This window comes from Polyergus mexicanus, unplaced genomic scaffold, assembly GCF_030449975.1.
Source record: "Polyergus mexicanus isolate NDT 795.1 unplaced genomic scaffold, iyPolMexi1.0 SCAF_5, whole genome shotgun sequence".
Classification (NCBI taxonomy): Eukaryota; Metazoa; Arthropoda; class Insecta; order Hymenoptera; family Formicidae; genus Polyergus; species Polyergus mexicanus.
In genome coordinates, this window is record NW_027223325.1 from 8,876,474 (window position 1) to 8,901,930 (window position 25,457).

A 25,457-nucleotide genomic window follows, 5' to 3' on the forward strand; every position below is an offset into this window, starting at 1 on the left:
GCGAATACATTGTACGACAGTTAATTTGTTGACATCGAATATATTTTTTGTTGACATTAAATATAACGTATTGTAGAATATTCAACGCGTTATAAAACAAATTAAACGATTTTTGTTTGCTCTAATCATTCGATTTGTATTTTCCAACGCGCTTTCGATTCGATAATGACGAATAAATTAGATTTAAATCGACAAAACGATTCGAGTTGCGATGCAAAATACATATATACATATTAAAATCCAAGCGTCGTTGGAGAAATAATTATCTCGCGTAAATATATGGCAACGAAATGATAATCTGGCATTTTTATATTTCCTGTTGTTTCGATCTTTATTTAAAGATGTGTCACATGATTTCATCATTTTCATTCCATATTATTTCGTGATACTTAAATTCTTTTCAGATTTATTTATTTGATTTTTCAAACAGTATAAACATAATATATATATATATATTTTTTTTTTTTATTTTGACAGTTTTTTACTACTATTGTACAGCTAAAACACTTTAAAAATATATCGAACGTATCGAAGTCACGTTCATTTATCTAAGCAAGTGATTCGTATATTTATTTATTTAAAATTAAAATCAGAACGATAGAGTAGCGATTATAAAACATCGATCAAATTTAGTAATAGAGTTAGAATGACAATTATTTCAGATGTAGCGGAACGGACTTTACTATCAATGCGGCATAGTGGGAGAAGCCCTACTCCATCAATGAGACATAGTGGGGGAAGCCCTACTCCATCAATGAGACGTAGAGTAGGGATGTCTCTTACTACGATCATACGGTGTAGTGGGGATGCATTCCATTACGACGAAGGCATTGGGGGGGAAAGGATCAGAATCGACGCGAAGTTATTATCCTGTCGATAATCGAATTATCTTACATTGGGCGTGTATTAATCTTTCTCGTATATTAAATTATCTCATAATCTTAACTCGTGTATTTTTTTTTCGTGTTTTTATTCATCTTTAATAAAATAATTATTAATCTATACATATAAGATTTGAATAATGATTTATAATCGCTTTTCTATTGCTTTGATTGCAGATGAATAAATGTGTAAATTATACGAATTTAGATAAATGAAACGCGCTCAAAATAAATGTCTTTTGTGCGATAAGTTTCGAATAGAGATCGAAATGGCAACAGATAAATCGTTAGACATATCATTTCGTTGCGATACATTTACGGGCGATAATTATTTCCGTATCTCTTACGATGCTTGAATTAGAATATATCTTCCGACGCAATTTCGAACTTTGCTAATTTTAATATAAATTTATATCTATTATTATCGAATACGTAGTGACGCACGAAGCGAATGATAAGAGGAACAATCGTTTGGCGTTCATTTATTTTCTATAACGCGTTAAATATTTCTCGATGCGAATATTTTGTAACGCGTTAAATATTTCACGAAATGACGCACAATGAGTTTGGCGCACACCCATCTCAATGTAAAGCGATACATTGTTTACAAACGCCGTGACCTTGTCATTTACGTCGCGACGCTCGAGCGAGCGTGTCGTCTCTCTCATCGCTTATTAACATACTATACTTACAGTGTAACGAGCTTCGATTTTATAGTATTATGTAATATCGGGCAGTTCATCGCATTTTAACTCTAGCTGATTTAATTCGATTTGTCTCCACCATCTAAAATTTATCATTTACATTAATTTGCGATACACGGCGGATATTTAGTGAATAGTAGCTTTGTTCTAAAGATAATAATAGTAAATTTCTCGCCTTATTTCTTTATGGCAATGTTGTAAAACGCATGTCACGTATGACTAACGTCGTTCTCATTATTGTATTCTAATACGCGCAGACGTAAATAATGATCAATTTTCGCGTGAGTGAGTGTTATGTTAATGAAGAATAAGAGAGAAGAAAAAATCTCCCGAGGAAGTATCGGGCGGAGCAAACGTTATGGAGTGAGTACAATTTACAATTTATTTAATTTCCTATATATATTATTTATTTAATTTATTATTTGTATTACCTGTCAAAATTAATTGCGCCTATTTCCGCGAGAATAATCTATGCTGAATATACCCTCAAATTAAATGTGAAAGTTTTCGGGATTGTTGTATCTAAAAAAAATAGCATGCCTGTGAAGAAAAATTTGTCGATTAAATGGAAAAATATATTGAGGCTTATAGAAATAATATGAAGATAATGATAATATTTCGAAAGCTAAAAACTAAAATTGTCGCTATAATAATATGTCATTTTTGTTGTATATAATCGCGATTAAGCGTAATGATTATACATAAACAACATTGTTATATGATTTAAATAAATAATTTGTGGTTTTATAGATTATTTGATAAACATACCCATTTAAAAATCCTCGGAAAATTTACTCGACAAAATTGTTGCATACTTGCAACAATCAATATATTGTACATACATATATATATTATATATCTCTGTACATAATACGACAGATATTATTCTTTCTCCACATTCCCGAAATTTTTCTCCGCACTTTCGATATTACATGCTTACATGTAGATACTTATTATTCTTGATAATTCAATTTCTCGATCATTTTTATTAATACGTTTGACATAAAATGTTTGGAGAACTGGTTTCGCACGAAGTTTACTCGATGAAACTGTCAAACATATTTAATGGAATAATTATCACGTGTATGTGATATATTACATATACACATAATAAGATAATCAATAATTTTTTCAGCATATCGCACGATTATTTACAGACAATATTTATCAAATCATAACCTCAAATCGTAATTCAGATGTAAAACACTTAAAAAATAAATAAGTGATATACAATCGTAATATAATTATAACTGTAGCGATATTACGCTACACTATAATTATGCAATGGATTGATTCTATTTCTACGATATTCGTTTGAATTTTTGATCATGATAAAATCTCTATCGCAAACGTTTAAACGTCACTAGTGACCACAGATAACCGCGCGCGCAAACACAAATAATTAAACTTGTCAACTTCCGATTCCGTTAGGGCGCTGTCGTCCGATTTCGAGCATGGATTATGCGAATCGAATATGGCTGTCACAAAGTGCATCAATAAAGTGCATCATTTGACGCTAGTTTCTATTAAACGCGACACATTCTGTATCCTTCAATAGAGACTAGCATTTACGCGATATACTTTGTGACAGTTGTATTGGATTGGAATTTTCAAATCGAACGATGCCCTATCACCGGAAGTTCTTGAGATGTTCATGTGGACTCTGTACTCATTTACAATGTCACGAATGATTATTTATGCGTTATTATGTAATGGTAACTATATATATATATATTATCATAATTATATTACGATAAAATATTACAATCGTAGGACTCGCTTTTTGTTTCATCATCACATTTGTATCAATTTCGAATTAGAAAGAATAATAAATATATATTGTCCCCACGAATAAGGAATAAATGTTGAAAATACGTGTAAAATTCCAATGAGCAGATATAATATATATATATATATATATATATATATATATATATATATATATATATATATATATATATATTTTAAATATGTTTTTAATATTTACTATTCATTTAATTGTACTTTGTACAAATAAAATCGTAAAAATATAATATTATTTATTTAACGTTTATTATTTATATTTTACGAGAAATATTCGTTTGACATAGCAAATGTTAGTAATAAATATTATTTTAATAATTAAAGGGAGATTTATTAACTCGTTTATTTTAAATGTTTATAAAAATGTTTTCCAAAAATTTTTAAAAACATTTTCAAAAATATCGCCTGCTCATTGGGATAGTGAAATTTATGACAGTAATGCAATTTTGTCAAATGCATTTCCGTGCGACGTAGGCTTTTAATAAAGCATATTATTTTCGTTAAACGCATTTAATAATATAATACGTTGAAAAATAAATTGTAAAATAATAATAAATAGATTGCAAAAAACTGACGCTTTTTTTGTAGGTTTCACTTTTTTTTTTTTTTAATAAGAAAATAGAAAAAAGTACCTCTCATAATTTAACATCTCTAGTATGCGAACATTAAATATGTATAATATTAAAAAATAAATAATGTTCTCATTATATATATATATATTTTTTTAAAATTTAAATTATAAATATTAGCTAACAGTCATGATGTATGAATATCTAGATACGAATACGCACAAACCAAGTACGTTTAATTGTGCGCAACTTCATGCGTAAACGCATTTCCGGCGTCAATTTACGTCAGTTAGGTACCTGCGGAGTCTAAATTCGGATTCAACGATGTGTGTCATCGATGTTGTTGTTCAAGAAAATCGATGTCGATTCGCGAATATCGGGATTTTTATTGACACTCTGTCTAAAAATTGAATAACGAAAGTAACGTAAAACTGTCGAATACGATCGCAATGAGATAAAGTGTGTAGTTCGATCGTGACAAGTGTTTTACTAACCGGCGCTTGTTCCGTGAACACGAGATGCAATTTGTCTTCACTCGCTTTAAATAAAGTTCGGTTATCGATTCGCTTATCTGTCATCCCGTTTATCCCCGAGTTAAAAAGAAAAATCCCGGATAAAAGAGACGCGCGAATAATTTGCCTGCCGTTAGTCGTCGGTTTTCGCTCGTTTTCGTTCGTTCTACAAATATGCATCGTATCCGTTTGAACGATCTCGCGGCAAGATTATGGAGGAGATCCAACGCGCCGACGATCCATCGGAGATCCATCGCCGATCGAAAGTCGTTCGTTTATGGGTCTGAGGTCATGGCAGCCCGAAAAAATGGATTGCCGATCGTGGCACTGGAATCGACGATCGTCACCCACGGCATGCCGTACCCTGATAATTTAAACACCGCGCTTAAAGTCGAAGACGCGATCAGAAAGCAAGTTCGTATAGCGTGCATGATTTATTTTTTATTTTATTTTTATTTATTTATTTTTTTTAATCCGGTCATAGGGGGAGATATCTAATATAAAAATTTATAAATACAATTACTTGTTCTTTTTATACTAGCAATGGATATTTTTGTCATTTAAATTAATACATCATTTGTCTGTCAAAATATACACGATTATATAAAAAACGCTTCTTCACACTTACTCTTTACAAACTGTCCTAGAATTTTGATACTTTTCTGAATAACAATTTCATTTGTTCAAGAAATATAAAATCAGTATTTCTTTAACAAAAATTTGATGAGAGATTTATTGATAGAATTAACTAATATTGGATATATTACGAATTATATGGTACACTGATACGAAAAAATTAATCCAAGCAACAGTGTTGGCGAATTTTTATTTCAGGGTGCAGTACCTGCAACAATAGGGATCATAGATGGAAAGATACATGTTGGTTTAAATAACGAACAGTTGGAGATCCTATCTAAAGCAGACTCTGTAAAGACCATGAAGTGTTCACGCAGGGATATCTGTTTCATTGCATCGAATAGATTAAATGGCGGTACTACTGTCAGTGCCACAATGTTGATTGCGCACGCAGCAGATATTCCAATAATGGCAACAGGTGGTATTGGTGGGGTTCATAGAGGAGCTGAGATAACTTTTGACATAAGTACAGATTTGATTGAACTTGGACGTACACCAGTAGCAGTTGTCTGCTCCGGTGTTAAATCTATCTTGGATATCAGCAAGACCTTGGAATATTTGGTAAGTACACGAAAATACATTTATTTCCATATATAATATTTATTAATATATTCACTACTTTATTTCCAGAAATTGACATAGAAATGTGGCTTTTATGCTCGTAGGAAACTCAAGGGATACCAGTGATAAAAATTGGCGAAACGCCAGAATTTCCAGCTTTTTATTGTTCCGAGACATTGGATAAAATAAAAGCGCCATATAGAGTTTCTAATGCTAAGAAAGCAGCTGATATTGTGGAGACGCAAAGAGCACTGGGCATTAACACAGGGATATTATTTGCAGTGTCGATTCCCGGAAAATACACATTGAAGCCTGATATTGTAAATACTGCTATATCTAAAGCTTTAGAAAGAGCCAGTGCCATGCATATAACGGGCAAACAAGTTACACCATTCCTACTGAACGAACTGAATAATATTACATGTGGTCAGTCTCTTGAAGCAAGTAAGTAACCAAAAGCTAATAGATTGCAACATGAACTATAATAAAATATTATTCTTACGCACATTTAAAACACGCGCTCTTTCAATGATTTTGCAGATATAGCTCTTATAGAAAATAATGCCAAAGTCGCGGCTGAGATTGCTGTGAATCTCTGCGAAAGATCTCAAACGACTTGCATAGAACCTGCATTGGTACGATCGATAATATCGAAGCAAAAACCGGTAAGTTTAGAAGGAAAATAAAATTGATTTTAAAAGAAACTTAAGACACGATGTTGAAAAATTATTTATCAATGTGCCTTATCAAGGCATATCGTATTCAAGGCTAAGGCCATGTTATAAATACATGATTTCACTATCTCTACTGATAACAATACTTGAAATATACTTATACTGAGACGTCTTATTCCAGGTAGTGATTGGTGGGGCTGTCTTGGACACTGTCGTGCAAGTGAAGGAGTCGAAAATAAACGTAAGTCAAAAACGTTACAATCAAAATTATACTAAATAACCAATTTTTTTATATTCATATTACATAATATAGTTATAGAACAGTAACAGTATTTATATACAATTACCACCATATTCTTTTTTTTCTTTTTACACTTAATAATATCAAATAATGGGATTTCTCGCGTATTTATATATATATATATAGAATAGGGGAGGACTATGGTGTATATTAACAAACGCTTTATAGAATAGCAAACCTATGAGATATGGCCGTTGCAATAATTGACGACATATCTCTATGACTTAATTAAATACAGACGCAAGCTTGTTGATACGATATTATGAAAGGTTCATCAACATAAACGCGCTATTGAGCTCGATTGTAACACTACGTGTATATATTTAATATTTGTTCTTTTTTTACTAACACAGTCTTCTCACAGATACACTTTCTTTTGCATCGTGTTTCGTCGTCTTTATACAATATTAAAATAATCAAAGCTTTTAAATGTGCATACTTCCAATATCATTCTACAGTTACTCTACGAAATGTCTCATTTATGGCATTACATGCGCAAACAGAAACTGATCGATTTGTCAACAAGCCGTGTGGTTGAATGATATTTATATAAACGTATCTTTAAACCAAAAGCATTTGATACATATATCATTTATTATAATTTATAGATTTGTATATCAGAGAACAGCATTATTCAATTCTAGAAAAAATTATACGCAAGATGTGTAAATTTGTATTCATTTCTATTATCTTTTTCTTTTTACCTAAAGAAGATAGCATTTTTGTAAACTATTGTTTCCCATTGATTGATTCGTCGATTTGGAATCTGATGCAATGCCATAAATGACTAATTATTCGATCATACCTAGTTATTTGAGATATAATAAATTGGATCTTAAGCAGGCACTATTCAAAGCTCCCTGTCACGTTCACTTTTCTTCAATTTGTATATTACATTTGGATACCAATCCATCTTACAAATGAAAACGCTCGTTTGAACCTTGAAGTCTTTCTTGCGGTGTGATTGTAGCATGAAGATATATCACCCAAGTAAAATATTATAACCATCTAAAATCTTACGCTTTTTTTGTTTGTTTGTTTTTAGATGATACATTAATATGAGAACCGAAGCGAATCTAAATATTTTGTTTTTTTGTATGTGATTCAAAGTATGATATAAGTTTCGTACATTTTTTTCGAACGTATTTTTTCATTTGACTGATTAATTAAAAAACGATTAATCTATATCTCTTGTATATAACATCTTTATATAAATTTAGTGGCAGAGGCTGTGTGTCTGCGAGGTGTAAGCTTTCTGACGTTATTATTAACTTATTACATTCAACGATAATTCGATGGTCTGATTAAGAAAGAATGATCGGACTTGCGCATTGTCAGTAAACTCTGAAAAAAGATCGAAGGAATCGACTTTACATCTTACTGCGACAACGCGCAATATTTCACATTGCTAATAATGGCCTAAGAATGTTCAGGCAATCTTTCGAGATTAATAATTACCCTGTTGTCCAGACTAGTGTAATCATACTTGGAAATGTGTGAAACATCAGATTTCATGATACACATAAATCCAACTGCGACAGACAGATTAACGTAAAGTGTCCCGTTCAGTAGCATGACAGAGACGCGCATAACTTCGAACAGTTAACAGATAATGTTTCGGTTTTTCCTTAAGCAGACGATCGACACGTAGTATTATCTCTATTATATGTCGATATATACAACCTGTTTATCTACTCTATCTCTTTCTCTCTATATGTATCCCTTATCATTGCATCTCCATTAAATGTATAACCCTAAGATTCCTTTAAGCCTAACTAGGAAGCCAATTATTTCGATTTGTCATCCTAAATCTTTATCGTTTATAAGATGGATTATTGAGGAAAAACAGTCGTACCGATGAGACGTGTAGAGAGAAACAAATTCGAAAGATGAAAATGAAATAATGTCTGCGTTTATTTTAGCTCAATAATGATGGTCCAATTACAAGGAACAAATCAGTACAAGCTACTTGATGACGCGAATTTTTTAAATGTATATATGTAAAAGCAATTAGGAATTGTTTAATCGACGTTTACATATTGGAAATATTTCTCTCTCTCTCTCTCTCTCTCTCTCTCTCTCTCTCTTTCTCTTCTTTTTTACTCTTTCTATTATATTATTAACGAAGAAAGTAAACGAATTTTCCTTGTTATAAGGTTTATCCAAATAGATGTACATCCATTTTATCGGATAAAAGGAGAGGAGAATCAATTTGGGAATATTTCACAATATTCTCTCGTAACTATCATAATTATCCTCAAAGGTCTAAGAATCGTTATAAAGCTTTACGAGTATAGACGCGTGGTTCAATAATTCATCAGGTAGCAACGTTCCCAAGAAGCGTAGTTACCTTGTCTAGACAGATACACAGGTTGTCTGTATTATTAAAGAGAAACGAATGCGTAAAAATAGTATAGTTTCAAGTTTCTTTGCGAACAACGAAAGCTGTTGAAGTCTTGAATCGAAAGTTTTTCTTTTGGAATTTCGACAACATCGATTAGCGTTGGCTAACTAAATTATCTTCTTTTTGGACATTGTTTTAATATAATATAATATTGGAAAGATATCTCAAGAATATCTGAAAGATTGGGAGAGAGATCCCTTAAATATCTTTGCGACATAAAATAGAGAGAAAGAAAATGGAATTGTATCCTCCTATTTAGATAACGCGTTTATATCCTAGATAGGATGTAGATTTAGGAGATATCCAATTACTAACTCAAAGTTTTTAATTAACTCGCAGAAATATCGATCCGAAGACAACCGAAATGGAAATACGGCGGGAACAAGAACCTCGTGTGACATTTATAAATAATGATAGTTACTCTCGTGATTGTGATATACTACCAGCATGATATACGTATGACTTATTTTCGCATGAGAAACAACACGATGAACGATATCCGGTACATTGATGACACGATCGATGATGTTTTACTCGGATGGGAAGCGTAAGAAAATCTTACGATTAAAAATAAATCTAGAAATGTAGTTACACCGACCGCGAGGACGGAAGGACATGCTGCATATAAGGTATACACTTGCGAAGAGAGTTCAGGGCAGTTGATGAGCAACTCGCGATATAATTTCGACGCACACAAACACAGCGAAAGCTCACATAGGAAAAGTAAAATATAAAAGTCAGAAGACTAAAGAAAGTAGTCTCTAATGGTCATTTAAAATTAGTATGTACCTACTCTTTATAACTCTCGATGTCGACGATGATAAAATTAGCTTACGACTGCGAGAATACGAACCGTAAATAGAACTGTTCTTCGACTGTCACGCGGGGTGAGTTGCTCGTGAGCCGCTCGTTTAAGGAATCATAGGGCAACGTTCCGAATCAGCCTCGTTCTTTCCGATGGCATAAAATCGATCGAGTTTCATTTTTGCGCGATCTTCGTAAATTCAAACTTCCCTTCGCGAGTTTCACCTTACAAAACGGAGATACTCTTACTACTGTGTATACGTTTTGATTTGGTCTTTCATTAATGTATAATTCCACCGTGATATCGATTCGTGAATGCTCTTGGTCTCTCATGTGTTTCAGCGTTCAACGCCAACGTCTGTCGCCACGGTCTTTCTTAGTGTTACTATGTTAAGCGCACACTACCGCGAATCGGCAAACTTAAAGGTAAAAGGGGACAAGCTATATAAGAGACAAGCAGTGGTTGTCAACCCTTTCACTCTCGCCGATCTAATCGACACAATGATGACGACAGCGTTTCCTCCACCGTCTGTTGGACTCGCGCCAGCCAGTAGCTCGCTGTGTGGTTTACTTTCTCTTAAGAAAGAAACTAAAACGCTTGAGAGAATGTGTATATATGTTGTTGTTTTATTTGTATAACGGTATCTCGGCATGCCGCCGATTGCTCCTATATAGGAAACGATTCGAGGTGTTTAGCCACCATGTCCATAGTCAGGTACGCTTACTTTGACTGCTCGTTACCGTTACGCCTGTGCCTGGGCTGGTGCCGTTTGATAGCAGTAATCTGCGATTAAACTCACGCATCTCGTAATTGTTGTTGCCATTGCTCTTCTCGCGACCGCCAGCAGCTGTGCAATTGTTGTGGTTGTTGGCCGAAGTAGGCGTTGACTCTTCTAGTATCAGCGCGCAATGGCTGTTGGTGTCGCTATCGGCGCCGCCATCCTGCAGATTATTCGCTAGCAAGGGATGCCGGCCGGTATTGCATTCGTCCGATTGCAGCAACAGCGATGCGTTACCTGGAAACGAGACGATGTTTATTCCCCGAATTAGAGAATATGCTCTGTAGCCTCTTTCATTGTTGTCTCTTTCTTTTCTCTTCTTTTTTTGTTAGAGTTAGATATATGTACTTGGCACGAGATGCTACCGTCTCTGCCAAGTACATATATACTGATTAAGATTGCCATTAATATTCTGCCTCTATTTTGTTATAGATAGCAGTGCTACTCGAATATCTAAATATTTGAAGTTGCGGATTTTTTAATCTACACATATCCGAGCAGTCGTCTATTAGTTCATTGTCACCGAACATAGAGATTCTATTTCAACAACTTGGCTAAGAACTAGAATCTAGATAACGAATTATTAACTTCATTAATCTGATTCATCGATATCAAGCGACTCTGTAATCTTACAGGATTTTCGCAGATGAGAATTATATTAAATCGAAACTTACCGGAAGGCATGACTGCGTTAGATAGCGTTGTGCGTCTGACGATGCTGCCGTTATTGGCAGTTTCCGGCAGCACCTGGCAGAAAGGTGGTTGTGCGAACGGCGTAGCCGGCGGCGGCGGTTCTCTCAGTAAACGTATCTTTTGTATCATCTCCCGTATCTCATAGCGTAATATTCCGAGGAAACAGAGCTTGGCGAATGCGATCACGCAAAAGCCCAGGACGAAGAGCAGATCCGCTGTTTTTCTGAGCCAATGTACGAGCACCTCCTCGCAGCCGGGCCTGTACGGATTCTGGCAGGGTTCACTCGCGTTGAGGCTTGGTCCGCAACAAGTCTGCGGCCAGCGGGAGTTTGAGAAATCCTTGGATCCAGTTACTCCGCAGCACATAAACTCCCGCTGAAGTCGGTCCCACTGCTCGCTGAATCGCGGTTCCTTACCGTAGTCTGCCTGCGGATGCGAGAAATCATATTAGGACTCACAATCTCTCAAATTGAAAAGCGAAAATTCTTTTCTTGCAATAATTACACGTCAAGATAAGTTAATTTTTTTACATATTACTCGCTTTCGATAATATATTGTAGATTGTTTAAATAAAAATCAAAAATTTCTAAATTGTCTTTTATTAGTAAACAAATAAGAAACAAATCAATTAATTATTATATAATTGAATTTATATTTGCACATGAAAAGTAGACTTGATGTATATAATGCGAGAAAAAATTTGGAATTTTTCGCTTCTAATATTCTAATAATCCAATATGCTTGTAACGAAAGTCAAGAGTTTTATTATATCAAGGATAGAAATTGAGACGACGCCCGCACCTGCAAACGCAGCTTGAGCGTGGGCCTGAGATCGCTGCGCATCTTCTCGAAACGAAAAATCCAGGCGACGCCTACTACGGCGTCGCCGAACAGCAGTACTAGCAGCAGTATCCAGTAAAAGTGAAGCAGCCGGGCGCTGAGTCTTCTGGCGGCGATGCACCCGAGTAATTGCACCAAACCTAACTGCGCCGCCAGTGCCAGATAGCCGTAGAGCGCGGTGGGGTCGTAGACACGAGGTACACCCGGTACCACGTACCGACGTGGGTCACCGGTGAATAAAAGGGTCTGCGACACCGCAGCGGCGAAGCCGACCGCGCTACCGAGCAACACCAGGTTACAGGCGTAGATCCAGAGACGATAATATCGCATTGCGACGTCTTGACCACCGCCGGCGAGTCGTTGGGACGTCACCGACGACGGCGCCTCGTCGGCGACGCAATCGTGGCTGCTGCTGCTCCTACGGGCGCCGCCCCTCTTGAAGACGTTATTATTGTTGATATTATTGTTATTATTATTATTATTGTTATTGTTGTTATTTGTAGTAGTCGTGGTGTTGGTATCGGTCGAGTGCCGATGCTCCTCACGGTCGTCTAGCAGAAAGAGAAAGGGCGGCTTCGCGCTGCAGTCCTTCGTCGCTGTCTTTTGGCTGTGCGTCGACTGCGGGGTGACTGAACGTTGCAGCAGCATCACCGTCATACTATCGTGCCACCCTGGTGTGCGTGTCCTCGTCGTAAGGATTGTACCCCCGCGAATATGGGGGATTGAGTGGGAGAGACGGTCTAGCGCGTTACACCGTTAGTGGTGGTCGCCGCCGCGGTACTTACGACGTTAGGGAGGAAGAGGAAGAGGAGAAGGCCAATCCTCTACTTGAAACTGGCACGAATCACGCGATGCACGTCGTGCTGCATCGCCGCACCGGAAGGTCGTTGGTGGTAACGTTCATGGTTCCCCTCGTGTCACGCGCACTTTAAATCGTTGTGTATGTTGAGCGCCGTCTTGGACGTCTTGGATGTCTTCCGGTAACCATGGACGATCTCCCTGCGGACAAATGGAAAATACATAATAAAACGTGTGAAAGAAATGGAGATTTTCGAATAAATATTCTCAGGTCTATCTCTTATTACTTTATCATTCGATAATCGAATAGCTAAATTCTCAATCAATGTATCAGAATTTTAAAATTTTCAGATTGATTTGATTTTTGATCCTGGATCCTCTGCATCGTTGTACTTCTCCTTCCCTCCACTTTAACAGGGACACATGGAACGCGGAATTTAACGTTCAACGTGCGTGCATTTGAATCGAAGCCAGAAGTGGGAGAAGGATAGCGTGTGCCTCAGCGGATTGTATTTCTTTCTGACAGTTGTAGCGTGCGATAGGCGATTCTATTTATCGATTTTCGACCGCCTGGCTCTATGTAGCTCTTCTGAGGAGGGACAGAGATAAATCGTGCCAGATAGAGAGAGGATATGCGCCTGAGTGAGTGTATCGGCACGAAGAATCAAGCGATAAAGAAGCTAGAAAGAATAATATATCCGATAGTTGCGAACAAAGACGTACGATTAGAAAAAGACAAAGAGATTTAGAAAGAAGCATAATTTACGATACACTGACCAAGAAACGAAAATAAACGAGAGACAATGAAAATATATGAAGCAGAACATGAGAAAAGTTATTGTTTTCGAACATGTAACAGATCTTGGGAACGCGAGAAGAGATATAGAACGAGAAGACAACTATCTCGGTGTAAAGACGTTTTATGAGCAGTATCGTCTCGAGATCTCTTCGTCAGGATCGCACCACGGCGATAGAAGAGCTTGACTCGGCCGAAGCGATGCGCCAAAGCGTGCTCCCGTTTCCATGCATCGGCACTCGCGTTGCATGCAGGCCGCTACCACGAGTATATGTTAGTGACGCATTGTAATGAAAACACGGAAGAGCGAGAGAGCAGTAAGGGCCCCATCGATCGTTCAAACCCTGCGCGCGCTCTACACCGCTACACGACTACGAAGAAGAAACATATATAGAAGAGAACGAGCGAGAGAGAGAGAGAGAGAGAGAGAGAGAAAGAGAGACATGGAAAGCGCGTGTTACCTTCTTTTTGTTAACGAAGAAACGATTCCCAGTGTCTCGAGCAGTCAACGTCCTGACCGGCGTCCAGTATTTCTGCCTACTTTACATAATTCCACGGAGGAAAAAAAAGGAGAAGAGAGTCACGCGCGGATCGATGTCGCACGCGATGCCGCGTGCGATCTTTTCTCGATGCCGGATGCCGGAGCGAGGGACGAAGCTACTCCACCGCCTTCTATAGGGATGAGTGGACGGACGGACGGACAAACGTGATAAAAAAAGATTATCGGATAGCCTTTAATTAGATATCGATACGAGTGACATATCGAAGAAGAGGCGCGAAAAGCTAGAGAGAAAAAGGACGAGAAGAAACGCGCTCGCACGCGCACAGACACACACAAGGGAAAGGGTAGGAGAAGGAGGGCGAGGAAAGAGAGAGGGTTGGAAGGTGGTAATGGATGTAGGGAGGGAACGTGGCGTTATGCAATCTTCCTCCCGACCTTTCCGAAGGAATTTATCGTCGCTAGCAACGCTTTGTCCTATTTTCGCTGCAAGCGTCGATTACGCCGTCACTCGAATTTGTCCTTCAACTTTGACAATCGCATAATCGAGCTGATTACGCTGGTTCGTTACTTGGATCGCATTGTCGAGGATGCGCGCATCCTTGAACGCGACCACACTTTGAATCACTCTCTTCGAGAGATGCATCTTTACGCTTTAAAGTTCCAACGCGAAACTGCAATGATCGCGATCTCTTCACTGGAAGTTCAACTTGCAAAGGAACAAATATGGCACATTATTACGAGGGAACATTCCTGCGGTGCAAAGGGATGATACCGTTTGCGTTAATCGCTCCGATTTATAAGATCCATTAAATACCTCTGCATAAGATTCCTTGAGCTGAAAGGCACGCGCGATGTCAAAGAGGAAAGCCTTTCTAGAAGTTCAGTGTCTTTATGATCTTCGTCTTCGACAAAAATTCTTGCCTAGGAAAAATCCTTTCTTCGGAGGAGATTCTTGTTATCAGAGACAATCCTTTTCTTTGTTTAGAAGTTTTTCCATTCGAAAGCTGGTAAATCTGATTTTTCCTATATGTGCTTATGCCACGTAAAACACTCGAAAAGAATCCAAACCTTCCTGAAACGTTATTGACATCGGATTGCGCCTTCTACGACGCAAATTCTCACATCGCTGATATCTACGTACACGCGGATCGCTGCGTAGGCGCGATCGTTCGCCGAGAACGCGAATCGTTACGACCGGGTGTCGTCAGTCAGGTCGACCGTACGGCGGTCGGGGGGTACACGAGGAACGTAATCGTCGTCGTCGTCGTCTTCGTTTTCGTGTAGTTCGTAGCGCTACTTCCACGGGCATCGCCACGAGAGTCCTCGGCAACGTCGTCCACGTCGTTCATGCCAGTCACCCTCTTTTCCTCGTCATGCGTCCTCGTACTCGCAACACCTTTCACCACCAACGTCTCTCGATGACGTTTTTATTTTCCGACTTCTTTTTTACCGGCGTTGATAGTATCCCCTTCGTGTCGTCGTCTCCGTTCTGATCACCGTCCTAATCGCAGTCGACACTTGACAAGGCCGCTGTCAGCCGTAGCGCATGTCGCTCGTACGACGCTTCGATGCGCTGACACTCACTGCTCACTGCCACGAATCACGCAGAGGCGAGAGTTTGACCGAGCGTCGCGACGCCACGGCTATGATGCTCGATGCTTCTCGTCCGGCGCATGAGACAATATTATGCGTTACGGGAGGACGCACGCGACTTTTCTCTCCTCCCTCTCTCTATCTATATATCTATTTATCTACCTACCTATCCACCCACCTAACTAGCTAACTAGCTATCTATATCTTATATTCTTTCCATCTTCTCCTATCTATCTCGTCAACGCGGCGCCGAGGGTATGCGAACCGAAAGATAGTCGAAGACAGCGCCCGAGACTAGGCAACCGGACTGGCGACGAGTGATGGCGTGAGACTCTAGAAGGCACCGTCGCTTGAGAAATAGACTGATAAAGGGAAAACACGAAGGGAAAGTCCGCAAGGGCGGACGATCACTCTTGGAGAAAGCGAACTCCGCTTCGATCTAGGATTTCTCTTCATAAATCCACGAAATAAATTAATATTTCATATTATTATTTTGTCGCACAGAAAGAAGTCAATGAAACTTGCTTATTCGTAAAATAAATATAGGATCATCTTCAAAGAAGTATAGTATGTTTGATCGATGAGACTTGTGTTTGCGAGGGGTGCGCGGATCTTCAACTACAGCGTTGAGTATATAGAAATAGAGTTGAGGTAGAAGAGATGGAGAGATACAAATGTCCGGTCATATATTACTACCGGACGTGATAGAACTACGAAAGAGAGAGAGAGAGAAAGAATGAAAATACATATGCATGAGTTATACATTAGACAGAGGAATGGGATGAAGAGAGCGGAAGAGTAAACAGCTTAGCTCTGCCATAGGGAGAATAGGTCTTTGCATTGTCTGTCTCAAGTACCTGCTGCTCTCAACTATGTACACCCCGAAGCGAATCCTCGACATGCAATTAAATCATTACAGACCAAAGAAATGGGCCTGTTGTTTTCAACTATGTTTTTTCAAAGAGATGCTCTTTTTAAAGATGATCTCTTATTATTTTCCTATTTTTATATTTTTTTCTATGAAAAATATAACTCCGGGAAATTAATTTGTAATCGAATCTACGTCAATTCTAAATGATACTCAAGAGATTGATTATTTTCAGTACGATGGCAGAACACACGTCGGACAAAGCAGACGCAGTTGCGGTGGAGTTGCTCGAAACGTTGCCGATGCTCTGATCAAGCTCGGTTTGGAGAACACGCGGCTGATATCCGTCGTTGGTAACGACGAGCATGGAAAGGTCATTCTCGACAGTTTAGGAACCGGTGGCAAAACTATAAAACGGATGTCGGACGTTAATACCGCTAGGTACGAATTATTATAATCTTGCCACACCTTGCTACTCGTTTAACGAGTAATCGGCGATAAGAATTGTCTAACAGATCCATTAATGTTACAGATTCACAGTGATAGTAGACGTCAACGGTGAATGTCACTTCTGTGTCAGCGAAATGGAATCCTTCACGGCAATCGCCCCGGAGTTGATACGAGAGTGTCAATCGCATCTCGAAGAAGCTAGCCTTATCGTTCTCGACGGAAACCCCGGATTGGATACCATGAGCTGCGTGCTCGACATCGCGTCGCAAGCGAACGTTCCAGGTGAGTAAAAATTTCTGCAATAATTTACCGCCACTTTATTTACGAAAACGAATATTTTCTCTCTTTATTTTCTCTATTATTATCTTACATATCTATAAAAGTATTATATATAATTCCAACTCTTTTGTACATAGAAGTATTATATATAATATTTATAAAATACGTATATGAAGATTTTAAGATAAAAAATTTTATCTGATATGCGATTATAGCAATGGACGGATATTACGCATAAGAGCGAATTAGTTTAAAATAATCAGACACAAAGTAGTTAGATTGAGAAAGACGAGAATATCAACACACACACGTCTATTTTTTATCAAACTTTTAAAAAAGTCTATCTAAAAATATATTTCTTAAAAATTATAATTGGATAGATTGAAATTATAGTTAAATGTGAAAAAGATTTTTTAAAAGTTAAATCTCGCGCTCTTGTTTAGTTTAACAGTAATAAAAACTTTGTGCGGAAACTTTCTGCCAAACACGATTTAATATTATATATATCCGCTTCGTGGCAGACTGTGATGAGACTGAGGATTCGGTTGCATTTGCATTACCAGATTGCGAGATTCTTTACGCAATTTGTAACCAGTTCGCGCATCTAGATATAGAAAGAACGCAGCAAATATATGCAGCATGAACGATACGACCGCGAGACCATACGACCACGATAAATGATTGTAATTTGGATACATTAACCAGTCTCGGCGCCAACATTGTCCACCGAATATGGCTACTGCCAAGAAGAGAAGCACACCTGAAATGAAAGAACATTCAAATTAAAGTCCTCAAAATAAGGATCTTTCTTTCAACTTTAAAGTTGAAGCTTACTTACCGGCAATTGCGTCACATATGAAAGCGACAGACGACAGAATCCATTCGTAATGCAAGACAAATCTCAATGGCCACCGTATCCAGATCAGACTTATCACAAAGAAAGCAAAGAAAGAAAGTAATAAAGCTAGTGTGACAAATGCTTGCACAATCATGAGCCACACTGGCAGCAGCCACTCTCTTATAACATAATATTCCTGTGAAAAGATGTGATGGCAGCCGTCAAATTGCTTGTCAAACTGGTAATAGGGATAACGGAATTGTTCGAAGCAATACTCCCAGAGTCCCATGTGCTTAAAATTGCTGAATGTCTCCTCGTATGATTCTATCCAATACGGACTGAAAATTATTGGAGAGATCAATAATACTGCTTTGCAATTTTACATGCGCAACAAGAAATAATTATAACAAGAGAGAGCTTGAAAATTGTTATTTCATTTCCAGAAAGAAAAATAACTGCATTTACCTTATAAAAGCCATCATTAAGAGGAATAATGATACAAAGGTGAGTCCTCCGCCGAAAACAACGGCGTCTATTAACGAAAGCAAAAGCACACAATTAGTACAGAATATTCTATATTGATGCTTCATTAATTTAAGCTTGATCAATTACTTACTAGAAGCCCTGTGATACTCTTGTTTATCCACCGTCATGGTCTCTCGGTCTCTTGGCTCTCGGATAGAGACGTAAAGTCGATCGATTCAAATTATTTGATCATTGACAATTATTGTTTTCGTTTCGTTGCTCCTATTTCGTATAGAAACACTTGCCACACCTTGCATTGCGCCATTGCTGCCAACTTTACTATATGACGTTAGTGCATCTTATCAACAAACGGTAATATAGTCGCCTCAAAATTATATGTATATGTGAATTATTCTATATAATTTTTATCTAGAATTTTTATACCCATATACACAGAAATTTGCAATCTCACATCAAGAGATATAATTTAATCGAATTCAAGTTATAGTTAGATTAAAGTTTGTAGGATATGCATAAAATAAAGAATTGAATTTTGAATTAGAAATTTTATTCGATAAAGGACGGAATATAAAATTTGTTTGAATATTTCTGATTGATTTCGTTATTAAAAAAGCCTAGATTTCATCAGATACGTATTCGCATTACAATGTAAATTTACATTATACAATACATTTTGTGCAATAAAGCTTAACGATGATATAAATATATATAGAAACAATATACAGGATGTTTTATAAGTGAAAAGTTAATTAAAAATTAAGTAATAATAATGACTGCGCAATATTTACAGAATGGATAAACAATTTTTTTAAATATAATCTATAATCGATTAAATTTTAAATATTTATATTTCAATTAAAAAAATTGTCACTTGGAGTAAAAAGAATTGCACAGAAACTGTTTATATATATATATAATCGGTTTTTCAAAAGTTTTTTCTGCTATAGTGTTTTGAAGCGCGAGTTATATCAAACATCCTATATACATATATATATATATATTAACGATAACACTATCATACAGTATCATTATCCTATATATGTAATATAAAGATAGATATAAAATATCATACAAAAATATTAAACTTACATATTCTATCCTAAACTTAAATTAAAATGTAAATTTGCTTTTGTACATTCTACAGAAAGAGATTCTTCTACAAAGGTTTTGCACTTTGTGGACGGAATGATATTAGAATTTTAGTATAACATTTATGCGCAGTTCTCATGAACACATTATTGAACAATTGTTAAGTCATTCATTTAAGCGAGATTCGAGTTGAAACCGCGTTTGAGATTCTTTCAGATAATCTCGTTTCTTTCGTTGTACATTCGCCTCTACCAGGAATAAGCCGCTCGCTATTAACATGAGTACGCTACCTATGACGCCTAAAGCGAAAGACCATCCTAAATAATTATTAAAGTGTCCAGGCATCCAGCTGTCTGCGTTACCAAGGCAGGCAAATACAATAACTGCTATGCCACCGCTGAGACCACTGGCTAGTAGTAAATAACCAATAGTACTTATCAGCTCAATATATCTCTTCCGTTCTGGATCGCAGCACAGAGTAAAGAGTAATATCAGACAGAAGGATATTAGACCCAGCAGAAAGCATACCGTAAAGAAGACTTGAGTGGCTATCATAAATGCTGTAACAAAAAAAATTTTAATATTGTTAACATACTCCAATTCAATGATTTAATGTACGTGCGCTATCATTCTTTCTAACAGTAAGTTCCTTGATGATTTTGAAGAACAAATTTTGCGCACAATTGTCATTTATTACAAATTTATCTAATTGTTTTTTAGACGTTTCCCTCCATCCTTCTTTGGAAAGAAAAAAAAATTGAAAACTTACGACTTGCAATTAAAAGGAGTGACATGGTTGTCTTTGGATAAGTCCGGCTGCGTCTTGAAGATACTTACGAGGCAGTAGGAAACCACGAATGTCGGAGTAGCCAGCGGTAAACGGATCATAGACCCATCTGCAGCCGACGAAGAATCGTCGGGGCGCATCGGATTCCTGTGGATTCGGCAGCGACCTGAAGCAATGCCGCCAAAGACCGAGTCGGTCGAACTGCGCGCCGATGATCCGCGGATCGCTGACCAACCAGGCGGGCGTGCCAAAGGCGACGCACACGCATACGAATGCCACCAGGAACACGCCGACGCCAACGTTGCCGGAGAGGCTCCTCTTCTTCATGTCGCTGCTCCCTATGTGTTCCTGTCTCCTGCGTGGGAATCGCCAATTACCAACGAAACGCCCGTCCGACGACTGGACGCGCAAGACTATAGTCTTCTCATGGAACGCTATCCCACCTGACGATCCCACGGCACTAATAAACCACACCCAGGCACCCTGTGTTATTGGCGGAGCGAGCGGTCGAACCTAACCGAACCTGTAAGGTCTCACCTCGAACCACGCGCGAGTATCCCACGAGTAGAGAGAGTGTAAACGTGACGAATCGGGTATGTGTGTATGTGTGTGTGTGTGTGTGTATACAGGATCGTCTAGAGCAGGTGACAATAGAAGAAAAAAACAATTCTCTCTTGCTTTTTCCCGCCTCTCGGCGGATAGAACTTCCTTGGTGATACAATGAGACGTAGAATGGGAAAAGAAAGCGTTCATTCTTACGGAATGCATAAACAAGTTCTTGAGTGGAGATTCTTTTTAAAATTCATGATCCGTAGCAATTTGTGCCGGTCTTGTACGCTCCTGATCTATCAAGGCACATGTGTCACATCTATGTGTCACATCTTATTTACGTACGTGTTTCTCTATCCTTACGATCGCATTCCAACCTTGATCCTGTAGGACGTAAGCGAACCGCGAATAAATGCGTTTCTCAATCTAAATCATCGCGCCAAGAGGCGCTTTTTCTTCTTCTTCTTCTTCTTCTTCTTCTTCTTCTTCTTCTTCTTCTTCTTCTTCTTCTTCTAGAAACATATGACTCTCGTACTCTTTAATTATACATTTGTTACATTTTTTTTTTCTCTCATTTTGCTCCTCGCGTATAAAGTATTCATTCAGATAGGAGAAATCCTACGTGCTGTAATTGATCGTATGAAAATTACAGTCGTACGACACGAATCATCGCTGAATGAGATTCCTCGAAGGAACCGGATGCGCGATTTGATGATGACGCATTCGCGGATTGCGACGACTAATATATAATTGCGGAAAATTCAACGCGGTCGATTAAAATAGAATTTAAATTAGGCCAACGAGACTTGCGGATATACTTTTCGATATATCGCGTGCACGCGAGAGATCCGTCTCATAATTAACAATGAACACGAATTCATGAGAACAAAGTGGGTCAACTATGTGTACGTATAAAGGGATATGTTTAATTGATTTAATTCGCATTCGAGAATTATTACACGCAATCTAAATAGTGACAAGACAATAGGGATTAGAAAAAATTGTTTTATTTATTTCTATAAATATAGTATACAAATAAGACAGATTTAATTTTTATAACATTCACATAATCTATTAAACTTATATACATGTACACAAAAATTAGTCTCTACAAATATTTTCTGTGAATAATACGAATATATATAATGGACGGATTATTTCAGATATGTCTCGTATAACGTCTCGTATATATAAAAGCATTTTAAAATGCATATTGCTTTTTTTTTTTATATATATATACAGAGAACATTTCTTATACAACTTTAACGTAATGATAATATCAGAATAGGTCAATATATTCTACGTAGTCTATTTTTTTTGTATATGTAAAATATGTATATATTTTGTATATGCGATATATCTGCAAGTTCAATATGTCGTGTTATGAAGTACAGATATAACAATATATTATTATACGAGTCTTTAAAGATTTATTTGTATTTGTATTTAACATGGCAAAAAAATATTGTTATATCTGTTAAATTAATTAGTTTGTGAATATGTGCTAAATGGTTGTATGTGTTTTCCGTTCTTCGTTCAATATTCGCTCCTGGTTTTTTCTGTGCCTGCGACCTTCAATTAGGAATAGAATACCAGCTGCTATGAGGGTAAAGCTGCCTACGACAGCTAAGGCATAAGACCAACCTATGTCATTGTGCTCCCAATTGGGCATCCAGTCTCGTCCGTCGCCTCTGGCGCCAAATATAATCACTGCTATAATACCGCACACTCCAGCTAAAGTTAAATTACCACCAGTTGTCCACAGAAGAAGCTGGTACTTGTCATGATGACGAGAGCAACAGGTGTACATAATGGTCAGAAAACTCCCTATCAGCAATAAAGTCAGGCATAGTGTAAAGAAGAACTGCGTAGCGACGAAGAAATCGGGCAAAAGTATATCGTGTATGATATAATATTCCTCCTCGAAGACCCACCAACAGCCATAGAATCTGGTGTCGTAAAGATGACGTGGATCCTGGAAGTCTTGGAAACACACTTGCCAAAGACCTGCAAAGATCGGCATAGTTTTTCGATCTGCTATTTTGCTACCAGCTAGATGTTTCATCTTTTGAAGATGACCAACATCATCAGAACTAGATAAATGATTTATTGTGTTTTCTGGACATCATAATTTTCTTTTTGTATAACTTTTGTACAACCACATCTAATTTCTTCATATTAATGTTAATTATAACAATTATTTTATTTATAGATTTTTATAGATATGCAAACACATCTAAAGTTTCACATATAATCTTACCAATTTTAACAAATTGCGGATTATTTAGTTTGCCATCGGTCTCCAGCCAATTGGGTGTGGTGAATGCTATTACCACCAGAATGAACGCCACCGCCGTGCACACGGCGGCGGCCTTACCCGTCCTCGTCTTCCCCATCACTTACGATCGTCACACTCGCGATGATACTTATATTAAAGAATAAATAAGCGAAAAAAAATATAACTTCTCGCAATCATCAAATGCAACGTGTTGTTGTCACTCGTCCACTTGGGACGCTGAATCGTCCAACTTTTTCTTATTTAGCTAAGTGCATGAACGCCAGAGTGCGTTGTATGTCCCACGTCCCACACCGCTCCCTCAAAAATTTCGTTTTTTTTTATCTTACCTTGAAACTTTTTTTTATGCTAATTCAAAATATTAATGTAAAAAAAAGTAAAAATATTTTTTTCGATTCTCTCTCTTATCCTGAAATCAGTAGATATATACATTTTTTTTTTTTTGTCAAAAACTCGAAAATTTAATGCAAGAACAAGAGATTTAAATAATTTTTTTTTTTCTATTACAGTCTGGTACGAGCCCACGGATATTCAAACGGCAGTAAAAATATTCGAAGCTGGACCGCAATGGAAAAACGTATTACACTTTATTTCACCCAATCAGAACGAGTTGAAAGTCATAAGCAAATACTTTAACATTCCTGTTCCTGAAAACATGGATCTGGTGGCTGTGAAAAATATAGCTGAACAATTACTTGAATATATTCCAATTGTTATAACTACTTTAGGACCGCAAGGAGTACTGGTTCGTTTTGACTCTCGAACATTTATTTTGTGAACGAACAAATCTAATTAAAGATGATATTTCAACAAATTTATCAACTATTTATTTTATAGGTGACACGCAAAGCTTTACAAGATGAGCCCTTTTACAACAAGAACGGAGAACTGATTGTCAATTCCTCAATTGCATCTCGATTGTATCCTGCTATAAATGGTACAGAAAAGTCGAGTGAAATTGTCAGTGTAAGCGGCTGTGGGGATTGCCTTACAGCTGGAATAATTTATGGAATTCATAAGAATCTAGATGAAACCAACTGCATTTCTGTAGCTTTAAAAGCTGCTGCACTTTCATTAAGATCTTTCGACACAGTTCCAAAGACACTCACAATGCTCTCTAGTAGTAATGAATCTTAATTGATAAAATTTCTTTTTATACTCATAAATTTTTAATTAAACTATTCCCATAAATTAGTATTTGGGATTTTAATCTGTATTTTTATACTCTACTTCTCTACTATGCAAATAAGATTCTACTGTATTTTTATACTCGCTGCTATACGAATAAGATTTAACTGCTACTATAGTATAAATTGCTGTGTTATATTAATTAGATGCGTAACGAATTTAAACAAGATGTTTATAGAATCAATATGGATATCTTTCTATCTTTGACGTCGTCGTCACGCCATTAAATATGTTTTTATTGATAATCACTGTTTAATCAATATGATTAATAATTTATTTTCTATAATTGTGAAAAACGTCCGAATCAATTACAAATGTAAAATAAACACGCAAGCTGTTTAAAATAAAACAGGCAACGCCGTATTCTCAAAAGAGCTACAAGCTACAATGTGTACACCGTGACGCGCGACGAGTCGATCGAAAGAAGGGGGAGGGGAGAAAAAAAAGTAGGTCCGTTGTGCACCTTTTACACCTTGCACATGTAGAACGATAATGAACGTGGCGCGTGGCAGTAGCGAGAGGAAGAGAAACAGCACGAGAGAGTGCACGTATAGCTGCAGATATTAGACGCGAGTAGAGGGTTTGAAATAGTGGTGGGGGACCAATGACGTTATGTTGGGCGCAATCACGTGGCACGCTCTATACCGTTGCGTTTGACTCGACGAAGATGGCGCTACACGCGTGAGCGAGAGAAACGAAGATGGGTGATTAGAACGAGCGAGATAGATTAGATTCGACAAGATATATATATATATATATTTATAGTAAAGGGAGAGA

The 25,457-nt window shown here is 37.3% G+C and overlaps 5 protein-coding genes and 1 long non-coding RNA gene across 9 annotated transcripts; 1 reads left to right on the top strand and 5 right to left on the bottom strand.

Annotated features, from left to right (window-relative positions):
- Window positions 1-319: 319 nt before the first annotated feature.
- LOC138933720 (uncharacterized) lies at window positions 320-2,706 on the bottom strand. Its single transcript, XR_011447019.1, has 3 exons — window positions 2,354-2,706; window positions 2,017-2,125; window positions 320-1,667 (listed from the first exon to the last, which is right to left on the bottom strand). It is a non-coding gene; the product is annotated as an uncharacterized lncRNA (long non-coding RNA).
- Window positions 1,526-25,422, top strand: LOC138933711 (uncharacterized). Of its 3 annotated transcripts, none has more exons than XM_070296673.1 (9): window positions 1,526-1,948; window positions 5,282-5,666; window positions 5,771-6,110; window positions 6,207-6,331; window positions 6,522-6,581; window positions 16,954-17,159; window positions 17,251-17,450; window positions 24,002-24,237; window positions 24,330-25,419. In XM_070296673.1, exons 1-9 carry the CDS (start codon window positions 1,944-1,946, stop codon window positions 24,627-24,629), a joined length of 1,857 nt encoding a protein of 618 aa, XP_070152774.1. In that variant the 5' UTR covers window positions 1,526-1,943; the 3' UTR covers window positions 24,630-25,419. The 3 variants fall into 3 exon arrangements, with proteins under 3 accessions (XP_070152774.1, XP_070152773.1, XP_070152772.1); XM_070296672.1 differs by having other exon boundaries at window positions 5,304-5,666; window positions 24,330-25,417; XM_070296671.1 differs by lacking the exon at window positions 1,526-1,948 and adding an exon at window positions 4,302-4,883 and having other exon boundaries at window positions 5,304-5,666; window positions 24,330-25,422.
- LOC138933712 (uncharacterized) lies at window positions 8,479-15,578 on the bottom strand. Of its 2 annotated transcripts, none has more exons than XM_070296678.1 (4): window positions 15,072-15,578; window positions 12,123-13,160; window positions 11,303-11,747; window positions 8,479-10,865 (listed from the first exon to the last, which is right to left on the bottom strand). In XM_070296678.1, exons 2-4 carry the CDS (start codon window positions 12,816-12,818, stop codon window positions 10,561-10,563), a joined length of 1,446 nt encoding a protein of 481 aa, XP_070152779.1. In that variant the 5' UTR covers window positions 12,819-13,160; window positions 15,072-15,578; the 3' UTR covers window positions 8,479-10,560. The 2 variants fall into 2 exon arrangements, with proteins under 2 accessions (XP_070152779.1, XP_070152778.1); XM_070296677.1 differs by having other exon boundaries at window positions 14,217-15,578.
- Pck (Claudin superfamily protein pickel) lies at window positions 15,682-19,074 on the bottom strand. The gene is made up of 4 exons (XM_070296680.1): window positions 18,902-19,074; window positions 18,751-18,817; window positions 18,286-18,623; window positions 15,682-18,207 (listed from the first exon to the last, which is right to left on the bottom strand). The coding sequence occupies exons 1-4, from the start codon at window positions 18,936-18,938 to the stop codon at window positions 17,945-17,947; spliced, it is 705 nt and encodes a 234-aa protein (XP_070152781.1). The 5' UTR covers window positions 18,939-19,074; the 3' UTR covers window positions 15,682-17,944.
- Sinu (sinuous) lies at window positions 19,302-21,596 on the bottom strand. Its single transcript, XM_070296681.1, has 2 exons — window positions 20,698-21,596; window positions 19,302-20,420 (listed from the first exon to the last, which is right to left on the bottom strand). The coding sequence occupies exons 1-2, from the start codon at window positions 20,972-20,974 to the stop codon at window positions 20,026-20,028; spliced, it is 672 nt and encodes a 223-aa protein (XP_070152782.1). The 5' UTR covers window positions 20,975-21,596; the 3' UTR covers window positions 19,302-20,025.
- Kune (kune-kune) lies at window positions 22,314-23,857 on the bottom strand. Its single transcript, XM_070296682.1, has 2 exons — window positions 23,457-23,857; window positions 22,314-23,203 (listed from the first exon to the last, which is right to left on the bottom strand). Exons 1-2 carry the CDS (start codon window positions 23,590-23,592, stop codon window positions 22,701-22,703), a joined length of 639 nt encoding a protein of 212 aa, XP_070152783.1. The 5' UTR covers window positions 23,593-23,857; the 3' UTR covers window positions 22,314-22,700.
- Window positions 25,423-25,457: the final 35 nt, after the last annotated feature.

What these genes read in the sequence shown, in the direction of transcription:
- LOC138933711 (XM_070296671.1), top strand. Translation starts at nt 4,644, where the DNA reads ATGCATCGTATCCGTTTGAACGATCTCGCGGCAAGATTATGGAGGAGA. An exon ending in TCGGACGTTAATACCGCTAG is followed by an intron (nt 17,160 to 17,250) that starts GTACGAATTATT and finishes TTAATGTTACAG; the next exon opens with ATTCACAGTGATAGTAGACG. An exon ending in TAGGACCGCAAGGAGTACTG is followed by an intron (nt 24,238 to 24,329) that starts GTTCGTTTTGAC and finishes TTTATTTTATAG; the next exon opens with GTGACACGCAAAGCTTTACA.
- LOC138933712 (XM_070296678.1), bottom strand. Translation starts at nt 12,818, where the DNA reads ATGACGGTGATGCTGCTGCAACGTTCAGTCACCCCGCAGTCGACGCAC. An exon ending in CGCTCAAGCTGCGTTTGCAG is followed by an intron (nt 11,748 to 12,122) that starts GTGCGGGCGTCG and finishes TCGCATCCGCAG; the next exon opens with GCAGACTACGGTAAGGAACC. An exon ending in TAACGCAGTCATGCCTTCCG is followed by an intron (nt 10,866 to 11,302) that starts GTAAGTTTCGAT and finishes TCTCGTTTCCAG; the next exon opens with GTAACGCATCGCTGTTGCTG.
- Pck (XM_070296680.1), bottom strand. Translation starts at nt 18,938, where the DNA reads ATGACGGTGGATAAACAAGAGTATCACAGGGCTTCTA. An exon ending in AGAGTATCACAGGGCTTCTA is followed by an intron (nt 18,818 to 18,901) that starts GTAAGTAATTGA and finishes TTTCGTTAATAG; the next exon opens with ACGCCGTTGTTTTCGGCGGA. An exon ending in TTAATGATGGCTTTTATAAG is followed by an intron (nt 18,624 to 18,750) that starts GTAAATGCAGTT and finishes AATAATTTTCAG; the next exon opens with TCCGTATTGGATAGAATCAT.
- Sinu (XM_070296681.1), bottom strand. Translation starts at nt 20,974, where the DNA reads ATGAAGAAGAGGAGCCTCTCCGGCAACGTTGGCGTCGGCGTGTTCCTG. An exon ending in TCGTGGTTTCCTACTGCCTC is followed by an intron (nt 20,421 to 20,697) that starts GTAAGTATCTTC and finishes TTTTTGTTACAG; the next exon opens with CATTTATGATAGCCACTCAA.
- Kune (XM_070296682.1), bottom strand. Translation starts at nt 23,592, where the DNA reads ATGGGGAAGACGAGGACGGGTAAGGCCGCCGCCGTGTGCACGGCGGTG. An exon ending in TCCGCAATTTGTTAAAATTG is followed by an intron (nt 23,204 to 23,456) that starts GTAAGATTATAT and finishes CGATCTTTGCAG; the next exon opens with GTCTTTGGCAAGTGTGTTTC.